This window comes from Eretmochelys imbricata, chromosome 1 (genome assembly GCF_965152235.1).
Source record: "Eretmochelys imbricata isolate rEreImb1 chromosome 1, rEreImb1.hap1, whole genome shotgun sequence".
Lineage (NCBI taxonomy): Eukaryota > Metazoa > Chordata > Testudines > Cheloniidae > Eretmochelys > Eretmochelys imbricata.
This window is the reverse complement of record NC_135572.1, coordinates 1,947,137-1,974,856: the sequence shown is the minus strand read 5'-3', so window position 1 is coordinate 1,974,856 and position 27,720 is coordinate 1,947,137. Positions and strand designations below refer to the sequence as shown.

The 27,720-nt window shown below is 46.1% G+C and overlaps 2 protein-coding genes across 2 annotated transcripts; both read right to left on the bottom strand.

The window, feature by feature from the left end:
- Nucleotides 1-5,155: 5,155 nt before the first annotated feature.
- LOC144277632 (olfactory receptor 52K2-like) lies at nucleotides 5,156-6,154 on the bottom strand. The gene has a single exon (XM_077838543.1). It carries the CDS (start codon nucleotides 6,152-6,154, stop codon nucleotides 5,156-5,158), a length of 999 nt encoding a protein of 332 aa, XP_077694669.1.
- An 11,927-nt stretch (nucleotides 6,155-18,081) lies between these two features.
- Nucleotides 18,082-19,002, bottom strand: LOC144277623 (olfactory receptor 52N2-like). The gene has a single exon (XM_077838532.1). The coding sequence runs from the start codon at nucleotides 19,000-19,002 to the stop codon at nucleotides 18,082-18,084; it is 921 nt and encodes a 306-aa protein (XP_077694658.1).
- Between the last annotated feature and the right edge of the window lie 8,718 nt (nucleotides 19,003-27,720).

The window sequence follows — 27,720 nt, the reverse complement described above, 5'->3', positions numbered from 1 at the left end:
CTTGCAAAGAGTGAGAACAGGAGGGCAATGGAACGGACGCCTCAGGAGGACATGGAGGCTCCTTCGCTGGAGGTTTTCCAAAGGAGGCTGGACCGTCATCTGTCCTGGATGCAACAAATCCTGTATCTTGGCAGGCAGTTAGACTAGCTGACCCTTGTGGTGCCTTCTCACTCTGTGGCTCTGTGATTCATGATGTAAAGTCCTACTGTAGATGAGGGCTTTGTGAAACACAAGCTTTGGAGCCCAATACAGGGGTAACTAGGTGAAATTTAATGGCCTGTGTTATACAGGAGTCAGACTGGATGATCAAATGGGCCCTTCTGGCCTTGAACCCTATGAATCGATTGATAAAGAAACTAGATCAAGCATTTACGTTTACTCTGTCTCATAACACATGCAAAGGGAACATTCAATTACACTGATAGTCTGAACATATCATACTGATAAAAGAAAATTGTTTACATAATACCTATTTGGCCTGTGGAACTCCTTGCCACCGACATTATTGGAGCAAAGAGTTTAGCTGAATGGGATTCACAGGTGGATTGGCCATTGAAAGTGGTGCTGCTGGCATGACCTGTAGTTAAGGGGACTGACACCTTCCATTAGAAGACCTCATTTTGAGTTGCATATGAGTTTGCCAAACTCTAAGCAATTCGACTGAAATTTACCACACTGGACATCTGCTTATGGCGGAATATACATAAAGTTTCAGGCATAACAGTTCGACAAATTCTTGAATGGAGCTAGGAGAGAAGATGTCTTGCTGATGCTGACAAATCCTTATAATTGCCTCAGTGAGGAGCAGACCAAAGTCAGGTAACAGCCCCCCTGTTAACAGCCAGATCCCTGGGTTTGTCGAGAAGCTGAGCTCCTCAGCAAAGGATGTGTACCTGTGAATCCTGAGAAGGAAGTGTCCTCCCTGGGAATCCCCCTCAGGTAGCCATGTCCCATACCTCTCTCACCCCAGCATCTGCAGGAGCATCCCAAGCCAAGAGCCAACACACGGGCATGCACTGTTTATAATATAGCTCTGTGCAATCCCACAGGATTTTGCTCAGCATCTAGCAGAGAAGCAGCATCTGGATGTAAACAGGCTGGAGACAAGCCTTTCTGCAATTCTGGGCTATTTATCCAGCTTTAGGAACAAACAGTAATTAAGGGAACTTCCCAAAGGGAGATGAGAACTCCTGGGCTCTGTCCTCAGAGACAAACTGGCTGCACTTTTTATTTGGGTATATTAAAAATGTATAGTTAATTAGGAAAAAACAGAGGCTAATGCCTAGATCTGATAGCCTGTAGATATCTAGGAGGGATGGATAGATAGTAGACAGACAGATCTGGAGAATGATGACTGAGGGGAGACACAAACACTTTCTGGAGGCACACTGGACTGTCTAAGGCATCAGAGACCAGTAATTCTCATCAGTAACTATCATCATGTTGTGCAGCACCTTTCACTGAAGGATTTTGAAAACACCTAGGAAAGGAAAGTGACTATGAACGTATCCCCATTATACAGATAAGTAAACTGAGGCACAGGGCGACATGAATTGTCCAGTGTGACACAGAGATTGAGTGTCAGAATGAGAGACAGATCCCAGGAGATCTGACTGCCCTGCCTTAACCACAGTCCTTCCTTCTCGCCAAGAGGGAAATGGACGCCCGCTCTGGCAGGGATGGTCCATTGGGCGGTATGCAGAGGCAAGCCAGGAAGAGGGAGCCTGAGCCTTCACCATCCTCTGAAGGTGAAACTGAAGTTTTCAGAACTAGCTGCAGTTTGTGAGCTCCTGTGAGGAGTGAACTCCAGGACGCCACTTCTGCTCCCACTCAGAAACCTGCCAACCCATCACAGTCAGGGGGTCAGTTCAGGGGAGCAGACTCAATAAAAGCAACATCAACAGAATACTCCTGTGGATAGAGTGCAGCCAGGGGGCCTGACCTGGGGACAGAGGCCTCGCCCTCCCCCCACAGCTGCCCTGGAACAAGGGGGACCCTGTAGGCAGGATAGAGCCTGGATTAGTGTTTGCAATGGATTTATTCTCTCCCTCTCGGTTCATTTCCTCCCAGGCTCCGCCAGGTGGCATTGAAATCTAATGTTCCAGTCTGAGTCAGACTTTCCGGGGGTGCTTCGGCTGGAGGGTTCTTGGATTGCCACAGCTGAGCTCTCTGCCGGCTCGTCTGGCTGATCGGGTGTACTTCTCCAGTGCAGAGTACCTGGGTTTTTAAGCACTGGAATGAGACTGAATGAATTCTCCTGACCAAACACTCTGTAGCTGGCCAGCACGGTTTGACTTTCGTCTCTAGTTAAGGCAAAGGGGAGGGGATAGGCACTGATTTACCTGGTTTATTGTGTTGATTATTTATTATCATTATTTGTGTTGTGGAAGCCTCCAGAGGCCCAGCTCCAGTTCAGGGCCCTTTGTGCTGGGCCCTTCGCAAACACAGAAGGAGAAAGAGCCACTGCCCCAAGGATCTTATAAATGAAATTCAGACAAGACACAGCTCACGTGGGATGTAGGAGACCTGTCTTTAAGTCCCTACTCCAAATACGGTAGAGCAAAGATTTTGGATCTGGGTCTCCTACGTCTCTCGGGTCACCCACAAGAAAACCTTGACCTGTTCTAGGTATCTTGCTCTAGGAGAGGGCTCACTGCTGACAGTCCCATGTAGAAAAAAACTCCTCTCATCAGCCGGACTCCTGGAGTCACACATCAGTGGGAGTCAGGTACTTAAGGACCTTAGTGAACCATGAGAAAAAAAAACCACTGGATAATGATTCCCCGTGGACATCGCCTTGCTGAGATCTATCAGTTAGCCAGTTCTCACTCCTTCTAATGAGTGTTCTAATGACACTTTCTAGCGCTCGTCTGTTAATCTGAAAGTCATATTGAACTAGGTGAAATAACTTGCAATCGTCTAAATTTTGGACTAGATGACCTCCTGAGGTCCCTTCCAACCCTGATATTCTATGAAATGTGGATAAATTAGAGAGATGCCAGTGGAGGTCAATGAAAATGGTTAGGGGCTGGGGCACATGCCTTATGAAGAGAGGCTGAAGAAACGGGGATTATTTAGTTTGCAGAAGAGAAGAGTAGGGGGTAGATTTGATAGCAACCTTCAGCTACCTGAAGGGGGGTTCCCAAGAGGATGGAGTTAAAGGTGGAAGTTCTGTGTGCACGTGTCTAATTCCGCTCAGCCGAATTACTGAGTGGAACTAATTTTCCATACTTTTCAGCCGGTATCAACAGCTGGTTGTTTTTTTCATGCTCTCTCCAGGGGGTGGGATAAAAGAGCTTGCAAACACCTCACAGGAAGGAATTCCCATGTGTGGTTTCCTGGGTTCTCAGGAAGGTTTTAGCATTTGGGTGGTCGAAGCGATAACAGACCAAGGCCAGGGAATCTGTAACCTTGGGGAGTTTTAAGGCAAGCCTTTAGTGGCAAGTATTTTTAAGGTCTTTTGTAGGCCCCCACCTCCTGCACTCAAAATGTCAGAGTGGGCAAACATCCTTGACAACTGGCAATCAAGATCAAATGTTTTTTTTTCTCAAAGATCAGCTCTAGTTCAAATGGGAATTAATGAAGGGCAGCTCTATGGCCTCTGTGATGCAGGAGGTCAGAGCAGGGTCCCTCATAGCCATATCATCTACTAATCTATCTAGAGTTCCCAGCAAGGATAATATTTGTCTATTCCTCATTCTGGGTCCTTGCCAAACCCTGGGTGCCACATTTCGGTCTTGGCAGGTGAAAACGAATACAGGAAATTCAGTGTTCAACCATGCTTCCTACTCAATGCCACTGGGAGCAAATGAACCAGACTGCCTGTGATTCTTTGTGCACCCCTACTGCTAAGGAAAGAGAAGCAGCCCAGGCTTAGCTGGGAGTGGAGCACTGCCGACCAGGGCCAGAGGGGCCAGAGGAGCAGCCCAGGGAGGAGAGCTGTGTAATCAGGAAAGCCAAAAGAAACTGGAGTTGCAGCTAGCAAGGGATGTGAGGGGTAACAAGAAGGGTTTCTACAGATATGTTAGCAACAAGAAGGTGGTCAGGGAAAGCGTGGGACCCTTACTAAATGGGGGAGGCAACCTAGGGACAGACGATGTGGAAAAGACTGAAGTCCTCTATGCTTTTTTTCCTTCGTTCTTCAAAGACAAGGTCAGCCCCCAGACTGCTGCCCTCTACAACACAGTATGGGGAGGAGGTGAGCAGCCCTCCATGGTGAAAGAACTGGTTGATGACTATTTAGAAAAGCTGGACATGCACATAGGGCTGCAATACATCCAAAGTGCTGGGGGAGTTGCTGAGCCATTGGCCATTATCTTTCAAAATTTGTGGTGATTGGGACAGGTCGAGGACAATTGGAAAAAGGCAAATATAGTGCCCATCTTTTAAAAAGTGAAGGAGAAACTGGCGAACTACAGACCAGGCAGCCTCCCCTGAAAAAAACATGGGGCAGGTCCTCAAGGAATCTATTTTGAAGCACTTGGAGGAGGGGGAAGTTAATCAGGAACAGTCAACATGGATTCACAAAAGGCAAGTCATGCCTCACCAACCTCATAGCCTTCTGTGATGAGATAACTGGAGCTGCGCATATGGGGAAAATGGTCCTTAAGTGACTTGCCACAAGATTTCAAACACGTTTATATAAGAGATTAGTAGATTTATTATTACTTTAATTTTCTTTCTTTTATGTAGGAATTAGAAACACTGCTCTTGTCAGCTAATTGCCAAGTTATCTGCCAAAACCCTAGAATTTTCAAGTGCCTAAGTACCCCCGGGGATCACAGTTAAAGTTGCCCCCACACACACACCAAAATCTGAAATGAAGTCCCTGCAGCAAGATATGGTGAGGTGGAGACAATCCAGCAACTGATGGGGAAGGGGAAGAAGATGAGTGACCCATGGGAATAGATGGGGCTTTGGGCGGAGTTTCAAAGTCCAGTTACCAGCAATTAGATGTGTGGCCACCCTATGAGTTAATGAGTTGTACACAGACCCATTTCCCAGTTTGTCAGTCTGACACAGAATAGTGTGGTCAGGAAAGGATTCAATGTCACTTGTGCTGTACAAACAGTGATTCAGGGAAGGGGGCCCATCACCTTGCCCCAGCCAGCTCTGCATGGAGCTCGGACTGAGAACAGAGCAGCAGCAGAAAACTTTAGGTCCCTTTATGAGAAACGAAACAGCGTAGCCTGTCCCGGATCTGTCTGGTCCTCACCCCGTAGATGATGGGGTTTAGCATGGGGGGCACCAGGAAGGACACATTGGCCATGAGAACATGGAAATGCAGGGCCACATTGCGGCCAAACCGCTGCGTGAGGAAGGAGAAGAGAGCTGGGATGTAAAAGGCTAAAATGGCACAGAGGTGGGAGCTGCAGGTTCCCAAACTCTTAAGTTGGGTGTCCTTTGTGGGGAGGCTGAAGATGGCTCTGAGGATTTGGATATAGGACACAGTGATAAAAAACACATCGAGACCAGTCACAAAGAATACCACAGAGAGGCCATAGTAACTACTGATGCGGATGTCAGCGCAGGCCAGTTTCACCACAGCCATGTGCTCACAGTATGCGTGGGGGATGATGTTGGTTCTGCAATATGGCCACCTCCTCGCCAGGAAGGGAATGGGCAGTACGAGTATGCTGCCACGCAGCACCATGGCCAGGCCGATCTTGGCCACCAGGGGGTTTGTCAGGATGGTGGAATATCTCAGGGGGTCACAGATGGCCACGTAGCGATCAAAAGCCATAGCCACAAGAATCCCAGATGCCATCACTGAGAAGAACTGAATGAAGTACATCTGGGTGAGGCAGGCACTGAAATCGATCTCCCTGGAATTGAACCAGAAGATGCTCAGTGTTTTGGGCAGGATGGATGTAGACAGGACCAGGTCGCTGATGGCCAGCATGCAGAGGAAATAGAACATGGGCCCATGGAGGCTCGGCTCCATCTTCACAATGTACAGGATGGTGAAGTTCCCCATGATGGCTATGGCGTACATGGTGCAGAAGGGGATGGAGATCCAGACGTGGGCTGCCTCCAGGCCAGGAATGCCCAGCAGGATGAAGGTGGAGGGGTTGGTGAAGTCGGTTGTATTGGAATCTGACATGGAGTAGGGAAGAAGGTGTCCAAGTCTGAGGCAGAACGGTGTCTCCTGCATGTACCATACGTTCCCCTGACTTCCTGTATGTGCTCAAGCTCTAGGGTGGTGGTTGCAGGAAATATACCTGGATGGAGAGACAAAGGTAATATGAGATGTAACATGAACTCCTGGAGGTGTTCTCATGGGTGAAGCAGATTTGTCACTCTTCACACACTGATAAATTGTGTTTTCACAATTCAGGGAAATGAATTATGAACAACTGACCCTATTAATGCCTATTCCATATATTGTTGTACTCTATGCATCAATAATTCCTACACGCTGTGGTGTTTGTAACATTATTAGGCATCAGCAGTAAATGCAATGAGACCCAGGCTAGTGGGCCTCTGCTAGTAGGGATTTTCCTATTCCCCCAGTGGCTCAGAATCTGAGAGAGAAAAAAATCCAAACCTTTGCCAAGACATGTGCCGGGGGAAACATCCCAACTGCTACAGACCACTGGGGCAAAAAAACCCTGTGCATCATTGATAGCAGCTCCATGGAAACACTTGCTCATTCACAGCAGTGACTAAAACAATGACAATGTTCAAATGTGAAAGGAATAGGGTGGAGAATAACCTGCACTGGATATGCACTCAGGTTTGGTCCCCAGTCTCTATGAAAAACAGAGCAAATAAAAAGGGGGTTTCCAAGACAGGATATGAGAATGGGGGAGGTTGCCATATGTGGACAGAATGAAAAGTCTGGAACTATTTAATTTAGAGAAGAGACAAAGAAGGGAGCATTTGACAGATGAGAGAAAAATAAAGAATGGAAGTGATTACATTAAAATGGACAAACAGAGAACTGTTCCCAACCAGTAATAGCTGTAGACACTTAGTGCTTTGAAAGGGCTAATTCCCCAAAGCTGCGGCAAATTATCAGCAAAACTGATTGGGAGGAAAAAATATAGACGGGGAAATGAGAATGAAAATTGGTAGCTCTTTAAAAAGTGTTCTTTAGAGAGTTAAAAATCCTCAATTCCACAATCAAAAAGTGCCCAACTTTGGCTAGAAACCCAGTTCAGTGGCAAAGTGAAGGCAGCAATAACGGGCGGCGGGGGGGAGCGATAAAGAACTAATGGGATAAAGGGAAAATAGATAGCAAGCGATACATATTGGAAGCTATGAAAATTGATAAGGGATGTAAAAAAATTGAGGAAAAATCAAAAGAAATCCTAGAAAAGGTTTAAGCCAAATCCTAGTGGGTGAAAAGAAACGGGTTAAAGTTGAAAAAAGGCAGATGTATTCAAGATATAGTTTAGTTCTGTATTTGGAAAGAACCTTTATGATATACATATATCACATGAGGTGATGAAATACTTTCCAGTCCATTAGCAGTCAAGGAGCATGTTAAAGAGAGTGCATGGTAGAACCTTAGACTTACAAACACCAGAGTTACGAACTGACCAATCAACCACACTTCTCGTTTGGAAGCAGATGCACACAATCAGGCAAGAGCAGAGCCCCCCAATAGAAAAAGGGTAAATACAGGACAGTTCTGTGTTAACTGTAAAGCATGGAAAAGAAGGGAAAGTTTAAAAAAAAAGATTTGACAAGGCTAGGAGACAATGGAAATGCTGGTATGGGATTAGTTAACAAAAACGTTTAGGAATATAATTAATGTCAGACAATAACAGGGTTTGTGGAAAACCAGTCTTGTCAAATAAACCCAATCTCGTCCTTCCATGAGAGTACGTTTGGCTGATCAAGGAAACTGCACAGATGCAAGAGGCTGATTTCTCTGAGGTATTTAATTAAGTAAGGGAAAACATTCAGATAAAAATGAACACACTACAGTACCAGTGAAGCACATATAAAATGGACTAAAAGATGGCAGATCTCAGAGAGCAGTTGCCAGTGGGCCATTGTCACCAAATGGGGCTGTTTCTAGTGGGGTTCTGTGGGGATCAGTTCTACGCCTGATGCGATTGAATATTTTGATCAGTGATCTGGAAGCAAATAGACAATCACTGCAGAAAAAAAAAATTGGGTACAACGGAAAGATTGGCCGAGCAGTTACAATAAGGCAGCCAGGGCAGCCACACCGATTGATCTAGAGCATCGCAATACAGTCAAAAGACAAGTTATCATCTCGGAACAGAAATGCAGGCTCAACCCCCAGACTACGGGACAGTATCATGGAACACAGGGGCCCTGAAAAGGATTTTGGGGTCACTGTGGACGACCAACACATCATGAGCTCTCCGTGCGACGCTGTGGCGAAAGGGCTGATGTGATCCTTGGATGCATAAACAGGGGAGTGGAGAGTTGGAGCAGGGGAAGCATTTTAGCTCTGCAAACGGTTTCGGTGAAAAACAACTGCGTCCAATTCTGGGATCCACATTTTAAAAAGGATGTTGAAAAATTGGGAGAGAGTGCAAAAAAGAGCCACAAAAATGCTTTGAGGCTGGAGAAAATGCCTGACAGTGAGAGACTTTAAGAGCTACAGCTACTTATGTTATCAAAAAGATGATCAACTGAGACGTTTATGAGGCGAACGCTGTGGGGTATAACAGGCTTTTGAATCCAGCGGAGAAAGGCAGAGCAAGATCCAGTGCCTGGAAGCTGAAGCCAGACAAATTCCAAGGGCAAATGGTTAGCACTGAGGGTTATAATAAGAGAATAAACACTGAGCGTGATTAACCATTGGAACAATCTGTGAAGGGAAGTGATGGATTCCCAAACTCTACATGTCAGATAAAGACTCAATACTTTTCTGGAAGATCTGCTTGAGGGCTTGTCCACACTTAAAAGTGTACAGCTACCGTACCGCTTCAGTTTAGCGCTTCTCCCGGCTGCGCAGGTAATCCACCTCCCTGAGAGGGGGTAGCTAGGTTGATTGAAGCACTTTATGTTGACCTCATGCTGTCTACACGGAGGTTAGGTTGCTATAGGTACATCTTTCAGGGCTGTGGCTTTTTTTCTTATTGCAGAAAACCCACAGAAATGTAGTTTTCGGTTTCATTAACAGAGGCGTAACATGCAAGTCATGGGAGGGGATGGTATTCTTCTACTCGGTGCTGGTCAGGCCTCAGCTGGAGTTTTGTGTTTAGTTCTGGGCATCAGTGTATAGAAAGGATGTAGACAAACTGGAAAAAAATCCAGAGGCGAGAGACAAAGCTGATCCAAGGTATGGAATACCAAGCATACGAAAAAAAGGCTGAAGGAACTGGGTGTTTTTAGTATGGAAAGAGGAGATTAAAGGGGGACATGATAGCCATCTTTGAATACTTGAAAAGGTGCCATAAAAGAGATGGAGAAATGTTCCCTCTTGTCACATAGCGCAAGACAAGAGGCAATGGGTTCAAACTACAGCACAGCAGCATTAGATGAAATCTCAGGAAAAACTTGCAAAGAGTGAGAACAGGAGGGCAATGGAACGGACGCCTCAGGAGGACATGGAGGCTCCTTCGCTGGAGGTTTTCCAAAGGAGGCTGGACCGTCATCTGTCCTGGATGCAACAAATCCTGTATCTTGGCAGGCAGTTAGACTAGCTGACCCTTGTGGTGCCTTCTCACTCTGTGGCTCTGTGATTCATGATGTAAAGTCCTACTGTAGACGAGGGCTTTGTGAAACACAAGTTTTGGAGCCCAATACAGGGGTAACTAGGTGAAATTTAATGGCCTGTGTTATACAGGAGTCAGACTGGATGATCAAATGGGCCCTTCTGGCCTTGAACCCTATGAATCGATTGATAAAGAAACTAGATCAAGCATTTACGTTTACTCTGTCTCATAACACATGCAAAGGGAACATTCAATTACACTGATAGTCTGAACATATCATACTGATAAAAGAAAATTGTTTACATAATACCTATTTGGCCTGTGGAACTCCTTGCCACCGACATTATTGGAGCAAAGAGTTTAGCTGAATGGGATTCACAGGTGGATTGGCCATTGAAAGTGGTGCTGCTGGCATGACCTGTAGTTAAGGGGACTGACACCTTCCATTAGAAGACCTCATTTTGAGTTGCATATGAGTTTGCCAAACTCTAAGCAATTCGACTGAAATTTACCACACTGGACATCTGCTTATGGCGGAATATACATAAAGTTTCAGGCATAACAGTTCGACAAATTCTTGAATGGAGCTAGGAGAGAAGATGTCTTGCTGATGCTGACAAATCCTTATAATTGCCTCAGTGAGGAGCAGACCAAAGTCAGGTAACAGCCCCCCTGTTAACAGCCAGATCCCTGGGTTTGTCGAGAAGCTGAGCTCCTCAGCAAAGGATGTGTACCTGTGAATCCTGAGAAGGAAGTGTCCTCCCTGGGAATCCCCCTCAGGTAGCCATGTCCCATACCTCTCTCACCCCAGCATCTGCAGGAGCATCCCAAGCCGAGAGCCAACACACGGGCATGCACTGTTTATAATATAGCTCTGTGCAATCCCACAGGATTTTGCTCAGCATCTAGCAGAGAAGCAGCATCTGGATGTAAACAGGCTGGAGACAAGCCTTTCTGCAATTCTGGGCTATTTATCCAGCTTTAGGAACAAACAGTAATTAAGGGAACTTCCCAAAGGGAGATGAGAACTCCTGAGCTCTGTCCTCAGAGACAAACTGGCTGCACTTTTTATTTGGGTATATTAAAAATGTATAGTTAATTAGGAAAAAACAGAGGCTAATGCCTAGATCTGATAGCCTGTAGATATCTAGGAGGGATGGATAGATAGTAGACAGACAGATCTGGAGAATGATGACTGAGGGGAGACACAAACACTTTCTGGAGGCACACTGGACTGTCTAAGGCATCAGAGACCAGTAATTCTCATCAGTAACTATCATCATGTTGTGCAGCACCTTTCACTGAAGGATTTTGAAAACACCTAGGAAAGGAAAGTGACTATGAACGTATCCCCATTATACAGATAAGTAAACTGAGGCACAGGGCGACATGAATTGTCCAGTGTGACACAGAGATTGAGTGTCAGAATGAGAGACAGATCCCAGGAGATCTGACTGCCCTGCCTTAACCACAGTCCTTCCTTCTCGCCAAGAGGGAAATGGACGCCCGCTCTGGCAGGGATGGTCCATTGGGCGGTATGCAGAGGCAAGCCAGGAAGAGGGAGCCTGAGCCTTCACCATCCTCTGAAGGTGAAACTGAAGTTTTCAGAACTAGCTGCAGTTTGTGAGCTCCTGTGAGGAGTGAACTCCAGGACGCCACTTCTGCTCCCACTCAGAAACCTGCCAACCCATCACAGTCAGGGGGTCAGTTCAGGGGAACAGACTCAATAAAAGCAACACCAACAGAATACTCCTGTGGATAGAGTGCAGCCAGGGGGCCTGACCTGGGGACAGAGGCCTCGCCCTCCCCCCACAGCTGCCCTGGAACAAGGGGGACCCTGTAGGCAGGATAGAGCCTGGATTAGTGTTTGCAATGGATTTATTCTCTCCCTCTCGGTTCATTTCCTCCCAGGCTCCGCCAGGTGGCATTGAAATCTAATGTTCCAGTCTGAGTCAGACTTTCCGGGGGTGCTTCGGCTGGAGGGTTCTTGGATTGCCACAGCTGAGCTCTCTGCCGGCTCGTCTGGCTGATCGGGTGTACTTCTCCAGTGCAGAGTACCTGGGTTTTTAAGCACTGGAATGAGACTGAATGAATTCTCCTGACCAAACACTCTGTAGCTGGCCAGCACGGTTTGACTTTCGTCTCTAGTTAAGGCAAAGGGGAGGGGATAGGCACTGATTTACCTGGTTTATTGTGTTGATTATTTATTATCATTATTTGTGTTGTGGAAGCCTCCAGAGGCCCAGCTCCAGTTCAGGGCCCTTTGTGCTGGGCCCTTCGCAAACACAGAAGGAGAAAGAGCCACTGCCCCAAGGATCTTATAAATGAAATTCAGACAAGACACAGCTCACGTGGGATGTAGGAGACCTGTCTTTAAGACCCTACTCCAAATACGGTAGAGCAAAGATTTTGGATCTGGGTCTCCTACGTCTCTCGGGTCACCCACAAGAAAACCTTGACCTGTTCTAGGTATCTTGCTCTAGGAGAGGGCTCACTGCTGACAGTCCCATGTAGAAAAAAACTCCTCTCATCAGCCGGACTCCTGGAGTCACACATCAGTGGGAGTCAGGTACTTAAGGACCTTAGTGAACCATGAGAAAAAAAAAACACTGGATAATGATTCCCCATGGACATCGCCTTGCTGAGATCTATCAGTTAGCCAGTTCTCACTCCTTCTAATGAGTGTTCTAATGACACTTTCTAGCGCTCGTCTGTTAATCTGAAAGTCATATTGAACTAGGTGAAACAACTTGCAATGGTCTAAATTTTGGACTAGATGACCTCCTGAGGTCCCTTCCAACCCTGATATTCTATGAAATGTGGATAAATTAGAGAGATGCCAGTGGAGGTCAATGAAAATGGTTAGGGGCTGGGGCACATGCCTTATGAAGAGAGGCTGAAGAAACGGGGATTATTTAGTTTGCAGAAGAGAAGAGTAGGGGGTAGATTTGATAGCAACCTTCAGCTACCTGAAGGGGGGTTCCAAAGAGGATGGAGTTAAAGGTGGAAGTTCTGTGTGCACGTGTCTAATTCCGCTCAGCCGAATTACTGAGTGGAACTAATTTTCCATACTTTTCAGCCGGTATCAACAGCTGGTTGTTTTTTTCATGCTCTCTCCAGGGGGTGGGATAAAAGAGCTTGCAAACACCTCACAGGAAGGAATTCCCATGTGTGGTTTCCTGGGTTCTCAGGAAGGTTTTAGCATTTGGGTGGTGGAAGCGATAACAGACCAAGGCCAGGGAATCTGTAACCTTGGGGAGTTTTAAGGCAAGCCTTTAGTGGCAAGTATTTTTAAGGTCTTTTGTAGGCCCCCACCTCCTGCACTCAAAATGTCAGAGTGGGCAAACAGCCTTGACAACTGGCAATCAAGATCAAATGTTTTTTTTTCTCAAAGATCAGCTCTAGTTCAAATGGGAATTAATGAAGGGCAGCTCTACGGTCTCTGTGATGCAGGAGGTCAGAGCAGGGTCCCTCATAGCCATATCATCTACTAATCTATCTAGAGTTCCCAGCAAGGATAATATTTGTCTGTTCCTCATTCTGGGTGCTTGCCAAACCCTGGGTGCCACATTTCGGTCTTGGCAGGTGAAAACAAATACAGGAAATTCAGTGCTCAACCATGCTTCCTACTCAATGCCAGTGGGAGCAAATGAACCAGACAGCCTGTGATTCTTTGTGCACCCCTACTGCTAAGGAAAGGGAAGCGGCCCAGGCTTAGCTGGGAGTGGAGCACTGCCGACCAGGGCCAGAGGGGCCAGAGGAGCAGCCCAGAGAAGAGAGCTGTGTAATCAGGAAAGCCAAAGGAAAACTGGAGTTGCAGTTATCAAGGGATGTGAAGGGTAACAAAAAGGGTTTCTAAAGTATGTTAGCAACAAGAAGGTGATCAGGGAAAGTGTGGGACCTTCACTGAATGGGGGAGGCAACCTAGGGACAGATGATGTAGAAAAAGCTGAAGTCCTCAATGCTTTTTTTCCTTCAGTCTTCCAAGACAAGGTCAGCTCCCTGACTGCTGCCCTGTACAACACAGTATGGGGAGGAAGTGAGCAGCCCTCCATGGTGAAAGAACAGGTTGATGACTATTTAGAAAAGCTAGACATGTACATAGGGCCGGATGCAATACATCCAAGAGTGCTCAGGGAGTTGGCGGATGTTATTGCGGAGCCATTGACCATTATCTTTGAAAGCTTATGGCAACTGGGGCAGATCAAGGAGAATTGGAAAAAAGCAAATGTAGTGCTCATCTTTAAAAAAAGGGAAGAAGGAGAACCTGGGAACTACAGACCAGTCAGCCTCACGGGGGAAAATCATGAGGCAGGTCTTCAAGGAATCTATTGTGCTTGGAGGAGAGGAAGTTAATCAGGAACAGTCAACATGGATTCACAAAAGTCAAGTCCTGACCAACCTAATTGCCTTCTATGATGGGCTCCCCCTAAACCAAAGTGGAGCCAGCCTGCTGGCACTTCACATTAGAAAAGTTGCAGAGCAATTTTAAAACTAAGAGATGGGGAAAGCTGATCGTTGCAGAGGCACACGTGAGTCGGACAGAGACTTCTCTTAGAGGAGAGTCTATTGAGAGAGATTATCTAGGTTCTAGTCAGGAGGAGGGGGATGGAGGAGGATAAAGTAGGGGCCAGATCAGATGAGAAACATGCACATAAAGAATCTGACACATCAGAAAAGGGCAGACAAATAAAGAGTGACAAGTTTAAAGTGCTTGTACACAGATGCTAGAAGTCTAAATAATATGGATGAACTAGCGTGCCATATGTTAAAGGAGGATATTGATATAATCGGCATCACAGAAACCTGGTGGAGTGAGGACAATCAATGGGACACAAACATTCCAGGGTACAAAATATATCGGAAGGACTGAACAGGTCGTGTGGCTAGGGGAAGGGAATGCCCCTATATGTGAAAGAAAATGTAGAATCAAATGAAATAAAAATCTTAAATGAATCGACATGTTCCATAGAATCTCTCTGGATAAAGAAAAGGAGTACTTGGGCACCTTAGAGACTAACCAATTTATTTGAGCATGAACTTTCGTGAGCTATAGCTCACTTCATCGGATGCATACCGTGGAAACTGCAGCAGACTTTATATATACACAGAGAATATGAAACAATACCTCCTCCCACCCCACTGTCCTGCTGGTAATAGCTTATCTAAAGTGATCAACAGGTTAGGCCATTTCCAGCACAAATCCAGGTTTTCTCACCCTCCACCCCCCCACACAAATTCACTCTCCTGCTGGTGATAGCCCATCCAAAGTGACAACTCTTTACACAATGTGCATGATAATCAAGTTAGGCCATTTCCTGCACAAATCCAGGTTCTCTCACTCCCTCACTCCAGCAGGACAGTGGGGTGGGAGGAGGTATTGTTTCATATTCTCTGTGTATATATAAAGTCTGCTGCAGTTTCCACGGTATGCATCCGATGAAGTGAGCTATAGCTCACGAAAGCTCATGCTCAAATAAATTGGTTAGTCTCTAAGGTGCCACAAGTACTCCTTTTCTTTTTGCGAATACAGACTAACACGGCTGTTACTCTGAAACCTGTCTCTCTGGATAGTAATTCCAGGCTCTAATAAGAATATAACAGTAGGGATTTATTATCAACCACCTGATCAGGACAGTGGTAGTGACGATGAAATGCTAAGGGAGATTAGAGAGGCTATCAAAATAAAGAACTCAATAATAGTGGGGGATTTCAATTATTCCCATACTGACTGGGTGCATGTCACCTCAGGATGAAATGCAGAGACAAAATTTCTTGATACTTTAAATGACTGCTTCTTGGAGCAGGTGGTACAGGAACCCACAAGGGGAGCGGCAACTCTCGATGTAGTTCTGAGTGGAGCCCAGGATCTGGTCCAAGAGCTAACTAGAACAGGACCGCTTGGAAATAGTGACCATAATATAACAACATTTAACATTCCTGTGGTGAGAACACCTCAAAAGCCCAATACTGTGGCATTTAATTTCAGAAAGGGGAACTATGCAAAAATGAGGAGGTTCGTTAAACAGAAATTAAAAGGTACAGTGACTAGAGTAAAATCCCTGCAAACTTCATGGACACTTTTCAAAGTCACCACAATAGAGGCTCAACTTAAATGTATACCCCAAATTTAAAAACACAGTAACAGAACTAAAAAAAGAGCCACAGTGGCTTAACAACTGTGTAAAAGAGGCAGTGAGAGATAAAAAGGCATCTTTTAAAAAGTGGAAGCCAAATCCTAGTGAGTTAAATAGAAAGGAGCATAAACACTGCCAAATTAAATGTAAAAATGTAATAAGAAAAGCAAAGATGGAGTTTGAAGAACAGCGAGCCAAAAACTCAAGAGGTAATAACAAAATGTTTTTAAGTCCATCGGAAGCAGGAAGCCTGCTAAACAAGCAGTGGGGCCCCTGGACGATCGAGATACAAAAAGAAAAGGAGGACTTGTGGCACCTTAAAGACTAACCAATTCATTTGAGCATAAGCTTTCGTGAGCTACAGCTCACTTCATCAGATGCATACTGTGGAAACTGCAGAAGACATTATTGTTTCATGGTCTCTGTGTATATAATGTCTTCTGCAGTTTCCACAGTATGCATCCGATGAAGTGAGCTGTAGCTCACGAAAACTTATGCTCAAATAAATTAGTTAGTCTCTAAGGTGCCACAAGTACTCCTTTTCTTTTTGCAAATACAGACTAACATGGCTGTTACTCTGAAACGAGATACAAAAGGAGCACTTAAAGATAATAAAGTCATTGCAGAGAAACTAAATGAATTCTTTGCTTCAGTCTTCACAGCTGAGGATGTTAGGGAGATTCCCAAACCTGAGCCATCTTTTAGGTGACAAATCTGAGGAATTGTCACAGATTGAAGTGTCACTAGAGGAGGTTTTGGAAATAATTGATAATCATAGAATCATAGAATCATAGAATATCAGGGTTGGAAGGGACCTCAGGAGGTCATCTAGTCCAACCCCCTGCTCAAAAGCAGGACCCATCCCCAATTAAATCATCCCAGCCAGGGCTTTGTCAAGCCTGACCTTAAAAACTTCTAAGGAAGGAGATTCCACCACCTCCCTAGGCAACGCATTCCAGTGTTTCACCACCCTCCTAGTGAAAAAGTGATAAACTTAACAGTAATAAGTCACTAGGACCAGACGGCATTCACCCAAGAGTTCTGAAAGAACTTAAATGTGAAATTGTGGAACTATTAACTATGGTTTGTAACCTGTCCTTTAAATCAGCTTCTGTACCCAATGACTGAAAGATAGCTAATGTAACATCAATATTTAAGAAGGGCTCTAAAGGTGATCCTGGCAATTACAGACTGGTAAGTCTAACGTCAGTACCGGGTAAATTAGTTGAAACAATAGTGAAGAATAAAATGGTCAGACACATAGAAGAACATAAATTGTTGGGCAAAAGTCAACATAGTTTCTGTAAAGGGAGATCATGTCTAACTAATCTGTTAGAGTTCTTTGAGGGAGATCCAGTGGACAAAATGTACTTAGATTTCCAGAAAGCCTTTGACAAGGTCCCTCACCAAAGGCTCTTAAGTAAATTAAATTGTCATGGGATAAGAGGAAAGATGCTTTCATGGATTGAGAACTGGCCAAAAGACAGGGAACAAAGGGTAGGAATAAATGGTAAATTTTCAGAATGGAGAGGGGTAACTAGTGGTGTTCCCCAAGGGTCACTCCTAGGACCAATCCTATTCAACTTATTCAGAAATTATCTGGAGAAAGGGGTAAACAGTGAGGTGGCAAAGTTTGCAGATGATACTAAACTTCTCAAGATAGTTAAGACCAAAGCAGACCATGAAGGCCTTCAAAAAGATCTCACAAAACTAAGTGATTGGGCAACAACATGGCAAACGAAATGTAATGTGGATAAATGTAAAGTAATGCACATTGGAAAGCATAACCCCAACTATACATACAATATGATGGGGGCTAATTTAGCTAGAACTAATCAGGAAAGAGATCTGGGAATCATTATGGATAGTTCTCTGAAGACGTCCACGCAGCGTGCAGCAGCAGTCAAAAAACCAAATGGGATGTTAGGAATCATTAAAAGAGGGATAGAGAATAAGACAGAGAATACCTTATTGCTCTTATATAGATCCATGGTACGCCCACATCTTGAATACTGTGTACAGTGTGGCCACCCTATGAGTTAATGAGTTGTACACAGACCCATTTCCCAGTTTGTCAGTCTGACACAGCAGAGCATGGTCAGGAAAGGATTGAATGTCACTTGTAAGGTACAAACAGTGATTCAGAGAAGGGGGCCCAGGACCATGTCCCCAGCCAGCTCTACATGGAGCTCAGACTGAGAGCCAGAGCACCAGCAGAAAATTTTAGGTCCCTTTATGAGAAAAGAGAAGGAGCAGCCTGGCCCGGATCAGTCTGGTCCGCACCCCATAGATGATGGGGTTTAGCATGGGGGGCACCAGGAGATATATGTTGGCATGAGAACATGGAAATGCAGGGGCACATTGTGGCCAAACCGCTGCGTGAGGAAGGAGAAGAGAGCGGGGATGTAAAAGGCTAAGATGACACAGAGGTGGGAGCTGCAGGTCCCAAAAGTTTTGAGCCGGACGTCCTTTGTGGGGAGGCTGAAGATGGCTCTGAGGATCTGGGTGTAGGACACAGCAATAAAAAGCACATCCAGACCAGTCACAAAGAATACCACAAAGAGGCCGTAGTATCTACTGATGCGGGTATTGTTGCAGGCCAGCTTCACCACAGCTATGTGGTCACAGTATGTGTGGGGGATGATGTTGGTTCTGCAATATGGCCACCGCCTTGCCAGGAGGAGAAAGGGCAGTATGACTATGCTGCCATGCAGCACCAGAGCTAGACCAATCTTGGCCACCACGGGGTTTGTCAGGATGGTGGAATGTCTCAGGGGGTGGCAGATGGCCACGTAGCGATCCAAAGCCATGGCCACGAAGATCCCAGACTCTATCACTGAGAAGCAGTGAATGAAGTACATCTGGGTGAGGCAGGCACTGAAATCGATCTCCCTGGAATTGAACCAGAAGATGCTCAGTGTTTTGGGTAGGATGGATGTAGACAGGACCAGGTCGCTGATGGCCAGCATGCAGAGGAAATAGTACATGGGCCCATGGAGGCTCGGCTCCATCTTCACAATGAATAGGATGGTGAAATTCCCCAAGATGGCTATGATGTACATGGTGCAGAAAGGGATGGAGATCCAGACATGGGCTGCCTCCAGGCCAGGAATGCCCAGCAGGATGAAGGTGGAGGGGTTGGTGAAGTCGGTTGTATTGGAATCTGACATGGAGTAGGGAAGAAGGTGTCCAACTCTGAGGCAGAACGGTGTCTCCTGCATGTACCATACGTTCCCCTGACTTCCTGTATGTGCTCAAGCTCTAGGGTGATGGTTGCAGGAAATATTCCTGGATGGAGAGACAATGTTAATATGAAATACTACATGATCTACTGGAAGTGTTCTCATAGGTGAAGCAGATTGGTCACTCTTCATACACAGAGACATGGTGTTTTCGACAATTCAGGGAAATGAATTATGAACAACTGACCCTATTAATGCCTATTCCATATATTGTGGTGCTCCATGCATCAATAATCCCTACATGCTGTGGTGTGGGTAACATTATTAGGCATCAGCTGGAAATGAGACCCAAATGAGACCCAGGCTACAGGGCCTCTGCTGTAGGGATTTTCCCATTCCCCCAGTTGCTCAGAATCTGAGAGAGAAAAAAATCCAAACTTTTGCCAAGACATGTGCCGGGGGAAACATCCCAACTGCTACACAACACAGGGAAAATAAACCCTGTGAATCGTTGACAGTAGCTCCATGGAAGCACTTGCTTATTCACAGCAGTGGGTAAAAAAAAGACAATGTTCAGATGTCAAAGGAATATAATCATAGAATCATAGAGTATTAGTGTTGGAAGGGACCGCAGGAGGTCATCACATCCAATCCCGTGCTCAAAGGAGGACCAATCCCCAACTAGATTATCCCAGCCAGGGCTTTGTCATGCCTGACCTTAAAAACTTCTAAGGAAGGAGATTCTACCACTTCCCTAGGTAACGCATTCCAGTGCTTCACCACTCTCCTAGTGAAAAAGTTTTTCCTAATATCCAACCTAAACCTCCCCCACTGCAACTTGAGACCATTACTCCTTGTTCTGTCATCAGCTACCACTGAGAACAGTCTAGATCCATCCTCTTTGGAACCCCCTTCAGGTAGTTGAAAGCAGCTATCAAATCCCCCCTCATTCTTCTCTTCCGCAGACTAAACAATCCCAGCTCCCTCAGCCTATCCTGATAAGTCATGTGCTCCAGCCCCCTAATCATTTTTAAAAAGAAAAGGAGTACTTGTGGCACCTTAGAGACTAACCAGTTTATTTGAGCATGAGCTTTCGTGAGCTACAGCTCACTTCATCAGATACATACCGTGGAAACTGCAGCAGACTTTATATATACACAGAGAATATGAAACAATACCTCCTCCCACCCCACTGTCCTGCTGGTAATAGCTTATCTAAAGTAATCGTCAGGTTAGGCCATTTCCAGCACAAATCTGATGAAGTGAGCTGTAGCTCACGAAAGCTCACTGGATTTGTGCTGGAAATGGCCTAACCTGACGATTACTTTAGATAAGCTATTACCAGCAGGACAGTGGGGTGGGAGGAGGTATTGTTTCATATTCTCTGTGTATATATAAAGTCTGCTGCAGTTTCCACGGTATGTATCTGATGAAGTGAGCTGTAGCTCACGAAAGCTCATGCTCAAATAAACTGGTTAGTCTCTAAGGTGCCACAAGTACTCCTTTTCTTTTTGCGAATACAGACTAACACGGCTGTTACTCTGAAACCTAATCATTTTTGTTACCCTGCGCTGGACTCTTTCTATTTTTTCCACATTCTTCTTGTAGAGTGGGGCCCAAAACTGGACACAGTACTCCAGATGAGCCCTCACCATTGCTGAATAGAGGGGAATGATCATGTCCGTCAATCTGCTGGCAATGCCCCTACTTTATACAGCACAAAATGCCATTAGCCTTCCTGGAAACAAGGGCACACTGTTGACTCGTATCCAGATTCTCATCCACTGTAACCCTATGGCAGGATTTGTACCCGGTCAACCCCTTTTATTCCGGGGGGGCGAGGTTAACCCCACCTCCCAGCTTCCATGCCGGTTCTACCACCTCCCCGATAGTCAGGGCTGTATGTCCAATGGCCAGAGTCCCTCTAAACCTTCTTCCTCTGGTGGGATAGCACGGCCTAGCAGCGAGAATCCCTAGTGTGTGCTCCCAAGCAGTGTGGCCTGAGGGCCAGAGTCCCTCTAAGTCCTCTTCCCCTCATAGGATAGTGCGGCCTGGCAGCTGGAGTTCATCTATCTCCTTTGAGGTTAATGAGGGGTCGGTGAACTATGTCATCACACAAAAAAGGGGGGGAGGTTAGAGACCCCCATTAGGGGAGCCCGGGCCCACCTGACTTCACCGAGCTCCAACCTAGGGCCCTGTCATTAACGGCATGATCCGTCCCGGGTCGGTGGGGAATCCTACCACAACACGCTGCCCTCAGAGTGGTGGGAGATACCACTCCCTTCCCTTTCCTGGGTCACTTCTGACCAGTTCTCCAAATGTAGCAGTCCCTGGGGCATCAGGAGCCTCATCCCCTGGCTCTTCCTGGGGTTCCCACAGCTGCCAGTCTCTGGTCCCACTTCCTGGCCCCTCGGATCCCTCCTGTATGAGTCGCCACTGCTCCTGGGCTGGAGCCTCCAATGGGCATCCTCCTTTCTCAGCCACCCACCCTGACTGAGCAGCTCTGCAGGCTTTTATACTTGAGTCCCTGTTGGACCATGTCCAGAAGAGCCTCAAGGTCGTGGCTTCCTCTGCTAGCAGGGAAGGGTTAACTGTCTCAGGCCCAGTGCAGGGCCAGTCTGCCCCATCACAAACCCCTAGGTCCTCTTCTGCAGACCTGCTGCAGAGCCACTCGGTCCCTAGTGTGTAGTGCTGATGGGATTCTTCCTTCCTAAGTGCAGGACTCTTCACTTGTCCTTGTTGAACCTCATCAGATTTCTTTTGGCCCTGTCATAAATATAAAGGGAAGGGTAACCACCTTTCTCTATAGGGTTAAGAAGCTAAGATAAGCTCCCTGGCACCTGACCAAAATGACCAATGAGGGGACAAGATACTTTCAAAGATGGAGCGGGGGGAAACAAAGGGTCTGTCTGTCTATGTGATGCTTTTGCTGGGAACAGAACAGGAATGCACTTCATAATTCCTCAGAACTCCTGTTAAGTTAGTAAGTAATCTAGCTAGAAATGTGTTAGATTTTATTTTGTTTAATGGCTTGTAAATAAGCTGTGCTGAATGGAATGGATATTCCTGTTTTTATGTCTTTTTGTAACTTAAGGTTTTGCCTAGAGGGATTCTCTATGTTTTGAATCTGATTACCCTGTAAGGTATTTACCATCCTGATTTTACAGAGGTGATTCTTTTACTTTTTCTTTAATTAAAATTCTTCTTTTAAGATTGTCAACGTTCCTTCCCCACTCTGAACGCTAGGGTACAGATGTGGGGACCTGCATGAAAAGCCTCCTAAGCTTATCTTTACCAGCTTAGGTCAAAACTTCCCCAAGGTACAAAATATTCCACCCTTTGTCCTTGGATTGGCTGCTACCACCACCAAACAAATACTGGTTACTGGGGAAGAGCTGTTTGGAAACGTCTTTCCCCCCAAAATACTTCCCAAAACCTTGCACCCCACTTCCTGGACAAGGTTTGGTAAAAAGCCTCACCAATTTACCTAGGTGACTACAGACCCAGACCCTTGGATCTTAAGAACAATGAACAATCCTCCCAACACTTGCACCCCCCCTTTCCTGGGAAATGTTGGATAAAAAGCCTCACCAATTTGCATAGGTGACCACAGACCCAAACCCTTGGATCTGAGAACAATGAAAAGGCATTCAGTTTTCTTACAAGAAGACTTTTAATAGAAATAGAAGTAAAGAAATCCCCCCTGTAAAATCAGGATGGTAGATATCTTACAGGGTAATTAGATTCAAAACATAGAGAACCCCTCTAGGCAAAACCTTAAGTTACAAAAAAGATACACAGACAGAAATAGTTATTCTATTCAGCACAATTCTTTTCTCAGCCATTTAAAGAAATTATAATCTAACACATACCTAGCTAGATTACTTACTAAAAGTTCTAAGACTCCATTCCTGGTCTATCCCCAACAAAAACAGCATATAGACAGACTGAGACCCTTTGTTTCTCTCTCTCCTCCCAGCTTTTGAAAGTATCTTGTCTCCTCATTGGTCATTTTGGTCAGGTGACAGCGAGGTTACCTTTAGCTTCTTAACCCTTTACAGGTGAGAGGAGTTTTTCCTCTGGCCAGGAGGGACTTCAAAGGGGTTTACCCTTCCCTTTATATTTATGACAAAGGTCCTGTTTGCTTTTTTCATTTTTTGTAAGATCCAAGGTTTTGGGTCTGTGTTCACTGGTAAGAATAAGCTTAAGGGGTCTTTTATGCAGGTCCCCACATCTGTACCCTAGAGTTCAGAGTGGGGAAGGAACCTTGATGTGGTGGCAGAGCGGTGGGATAATTTTGAGATTTTTTTTTTAGATCATTTTGAAACAGAAGCACAGTAAAGTTTTAAGAAGACATGTTTTTTTTTTCCCTTTGAGCTGCTTGGAAACAGGTTTTAAGCTGAAAGCAGTTAGAGTTTCTTGGTCTCTGCCTGGGGGCCAAAGCAGCAAGCATAACAAAGGGATTTGTCTTTTTTGAGCTGGAGTTTTCTCTTCCTCAAGGCATGGTAGTTAACCTCCTGCAGGGAAATTCACAAGTTTTTCACAGACCTGAAGAGGGTTTTTGTTGTTGTTGTTGTTGTTTTTTTAGCTAAGAGCAATGAGAGGGTTGTTCTGTCCATTTGCCTGGAGACAAAGGATTTTTCTATAGGCTGAGAATAGCTATCAGAGAACATAGGTATCACATTACAGCCCAAACATTTTTTTACAAGCCAGGTTTTTTTGTTTGTTTTTTTAACTCTCGGGTGTAAAGTTAGTTAAAAACAGAGAGGCTAAGATGACAGAACCCAAGGCAGAAAAAGCCAAAGAGGCTGCCCACAGGAGAGAAATGGAGGCAAAGGAAAATGAGTGGCAGCATGCACTGGAGATGGAGAAGGCAAAGGCTCAGCAGAATAGCAATCCTTCTCCACGTACCACTTCCCATCCCAGGAAGTTCCCAACCTACAAGGCAGGTGATGATACCGAGGCCTTCTTAGAAAACTTCAAAAGGGCCTGCCTTGGCTACAGCATCTCTACAGACCAATACATGGTAGAGCTGAGGCCGCAGCTCAGTGGACTCTTAGCTGAGGTGGCAGCTGAAATGCCTAAGGACCACATGAACCAGTATGAACTGTTTAAAACCAAGGCGAGAGTCAGAATGGGGCTAACACCCGAGCATTCCCATCAGAGGTTCAGAGCCCGAAGGTGGAAACCAGACGTGTCATTTACCGGGCATACCTACCACACTGTGAAACATTGGGACGCCTGGATATCAGGAGCAAGTGTTAAATCTCCAGAAGATTTGCCCTTCCTAATGCAAATGGAGCAGTTCTTAGAGGGTGTTCCTGAGGAAATAGAAAGATACATCCTAGATGGGAAGCCCAAAATTGTAATTGAGGCAGGGGAGATTGGAGCCAAATGGGTGGAGGTGACAGAGAAGAAAAAAACTGGTCGCAGTTGGAGCAGATACCAGAAGGGACAACCTCAGACCTCACCCTACTACCAGGGGCAGCCCAAGGCCCCAACTACACCCCAAGGAACCCTCCAGACATCTTATCATCTCGCCACACTGTTCTCCAGCAACCCACCTCGCCCCAGTGACCCGTCAGCTGGACGATGTTTTAAATGTAACGAGCTGGGGCATGTAAAGGCCAACTGCCCCAAGAACCCCAACAGATTACAGTTCATTGCAGTGGAATCACACCAGAGGTCCTCAAGCCCAGATACCTCCCAGATACCCTCGGAGAGGAGGGAAACTGTGAGTGTGGGTGGGAAGAAGGTCACCACATGGAGGGACTCCGGAGCACAAGTGTCGGCTATCCATTCTTACTTAGTGGACCCCAGTTTAATCGACCCAATGATCCAAGTAACAATTCAACCTTTCAAGTCCAACTCTTTCAATTTGCCAACAGCCAAATTGCCTGTCCAGTACAAGGTCCGGTCCGGAATGTGGACTTTTGCAGTCTATGTTGATTATCCCATCCCCATGCTGTTGGGGGAAGACTTGGCCAATCATGTGAAGTGGGCCAAGAGGGTGGGAATGGTCACCCACACCCAGGCTAAGCAAGTTGTCACACCTAGCTCTGTTCCGGAAACTTCTACCAGGAGCCGATCAGAGGTGATGGAACTGGACCTGATGCCAAAATCTGCAACAGCAGTAGTGGATCCAGTCACAGAGACCCAGACAGAGCCAGTGTCAAAATCGGAACTGGTGGAAAAACGAGCACCAGAACCATTGCCAGCATTGAATCCAGTACTTGCAACCGCAACACCAGAGGGCCCCACCAAACCTGAACCGGCAGCAGCCCATAACCCTACACAAGAGGCTCAGCCGGAGCCTGAACCCCAACATAGTGCACCAGCAGAGAGCGGTTCACAGTCAACGGAAATAACCCTATCACTTACATTGTTTCCAGAGGGACCAAGCCCAGATCCACAATCCAATGAGGAACTGACGTCTCCAGCATCAAGGGAACAGTTCCAGACCAAACAGGAAGCAGATGAAAGCCTCCAAAGAGCTTGAATGGAGGCACGGAGCAACCCACCGCCTCTCAGCTCATCTAATCAATCCAGGTTTGTTGTAGAAAGATGACTTTTATGCAAGGAAACTCTTTCTGGTGGACACCAGGAAGACTGGCATCCTCAGAGACAGTTGGTAGTTCCAACTAAGTACCGGGTAAAACTTTTAAGCTTAGCCCATGATCATCCCAGTGGCCATGCTGGGGTGAACAGAACCAAAGACCATTTGGGAAAGTCGTTCCACTGGGAGGGAATGGGCAAGGATGTTTCTACCTATGTCCGGTCTTGTGACGTATGCCAAAGAATGGGAAAACCCCAAGACCAGGTCAAATCCCCTCTCCAGCCACTCCCCATCGTTGAGATTCCATTTCAGCGAGGAGCTGTGGATATTCTGGGTCCTTTTCCGAAAAAGACACCCAGAGAAAAGCAGTACATACTGACTTTCATGGATTTTGCCACTCGATGGCCGGAAGCAGTAGCTCTAAGCAGCCCCAGGGTTAAAAGTGTGTGCCAGGCACTAGCAGACATTTTTGCCAGTGTAGGTTGGCCCTCCCACATCCTCACAGATGCAGGAACTAATTTCATGGCAGAAACTATGGAAAACCTCTGGAAGGTCATGGGGTAAATCACTTGGTTGCCACTCCTTACTTCCATCAAACAAATGGCCTGGTGGAGAAGTTTAATGGAACTTTGGGGGCCATGATACGTAAATTCATAAACGAGCACTCCAATGATTGGGACCTAGTGTTGCAGCAGTTGCTCTTTGCCTACAGAGCTGTACCACACCCCAGTTTAGGGTTTTCCCCATTTGAACTTGTATATGGCCGTGAGGTTAAGGGACCATTACAGCTGGTGAAGCAGCAATGGGAGGGATTTACACCTTCTCCAGGAACTAAAATTCTGGAGTTTGTACCCAACCTACAAAACACCCTCTGAACCTCTTTAGGCCTTGCTAAAGGAAACTTACAGGATGCTCAAAAAGAGCAAAAAGTCTGGTATGATAAACATGCCAGAGAGCTTTCCTTCAAAGTAGGAGACCAGGTCATGGTCTTAAAGGCGCTCCAGGACCATAAAATGGAAGCATTGTGGGAAGGGCCATTCACAGTCCAGGAGCGCCTGGGAGCTGTTAATTATCTCATAGCATTCCCCACCTCCAACCGAAAGCCTAAGGTGTACCATATTAATTCTCTAAAGCCCTTTTATTCCAGAGAATTAAAGGTTTGTCAGTTTACAGCCCAGGGAGGAGATGATGCTGAGTGGCCTGAAGGTGTCTACTATGAAGGGAAAAGTGATGGTGGTGTAGAAGAGGTGAACATCTCCATGACCCTTGGGCATATGCAGCGACAGCAGATCAAGTTCTGTGGATGAAGGGAAAGCAGTGGATGTATTGTATCTTGACTTTAGCAAAGCTTTTGACACAGTTTCCCACAGTATTCTTGTCAGCAAGTTAAAGAAGTATGGGCTGGATGAATGCACTATAAGGTGGGTAGAAAGTTGGCTAGATTGTCGAGCTCAACGGGTAGTGATCAATGGCTCCATGTCTAGTTGGCAGCCGGTGTCAAGTGGAGAGCCCCAGGGGTCAGTCCTGGGGCCGGTTTTGTTCAATATCTTCATAAATGATCTGGAGGATGGTGTGGATTGCACTCTCAGCAAATTTGCAGATGATACTAAACTGGGAGGAGTGGTAGATACGCTGGAGGGCAGGAATAGGATACAGAGGGACCTAGACAAATTGGAGGATTGGGCCAAAAGAAATCTGATGAGGTTCAATAAGGATAAGTGCAGGGTCCTGCACTTAGGACGGAAGAATCCAATGCACTGCTACAGACTAGGGGCCGAATGGCTAGGCAGCAGTTCTATGGAAAAGGACCTAGGGGTGACAGTGGACGAGAAGCTGGCTATGAGTCAGCAGTGTGCCCTTGTTGCCAAGAAGGCCAATGGCATTTTGGGATGTATAAGTAGGGGCATAGCGAGCAGATCGAGGGACGTGATCGTTCCCCTCTATTCGACATTGGTGAGGCCTCATCTGGAGTACTGTGTCCAGTTTTGGGCCCCACACTACAAGAAGGATGTGGAGAAATTGGAGAGAGTCCAGCGAAGGGCAACAAAAATGATTAGGGGTCTGGAACACATGACTTATGAGGAGAGGCTGAGGGAACTGGGATTGTTTAGCCTGCGGAAGAGAAGAATGAGGGGGGATTTGATAGCTGCTTTCAACTACCTGAGAGGTGGTTCCAGAGAGGATGGTTCTAGACTATTCTC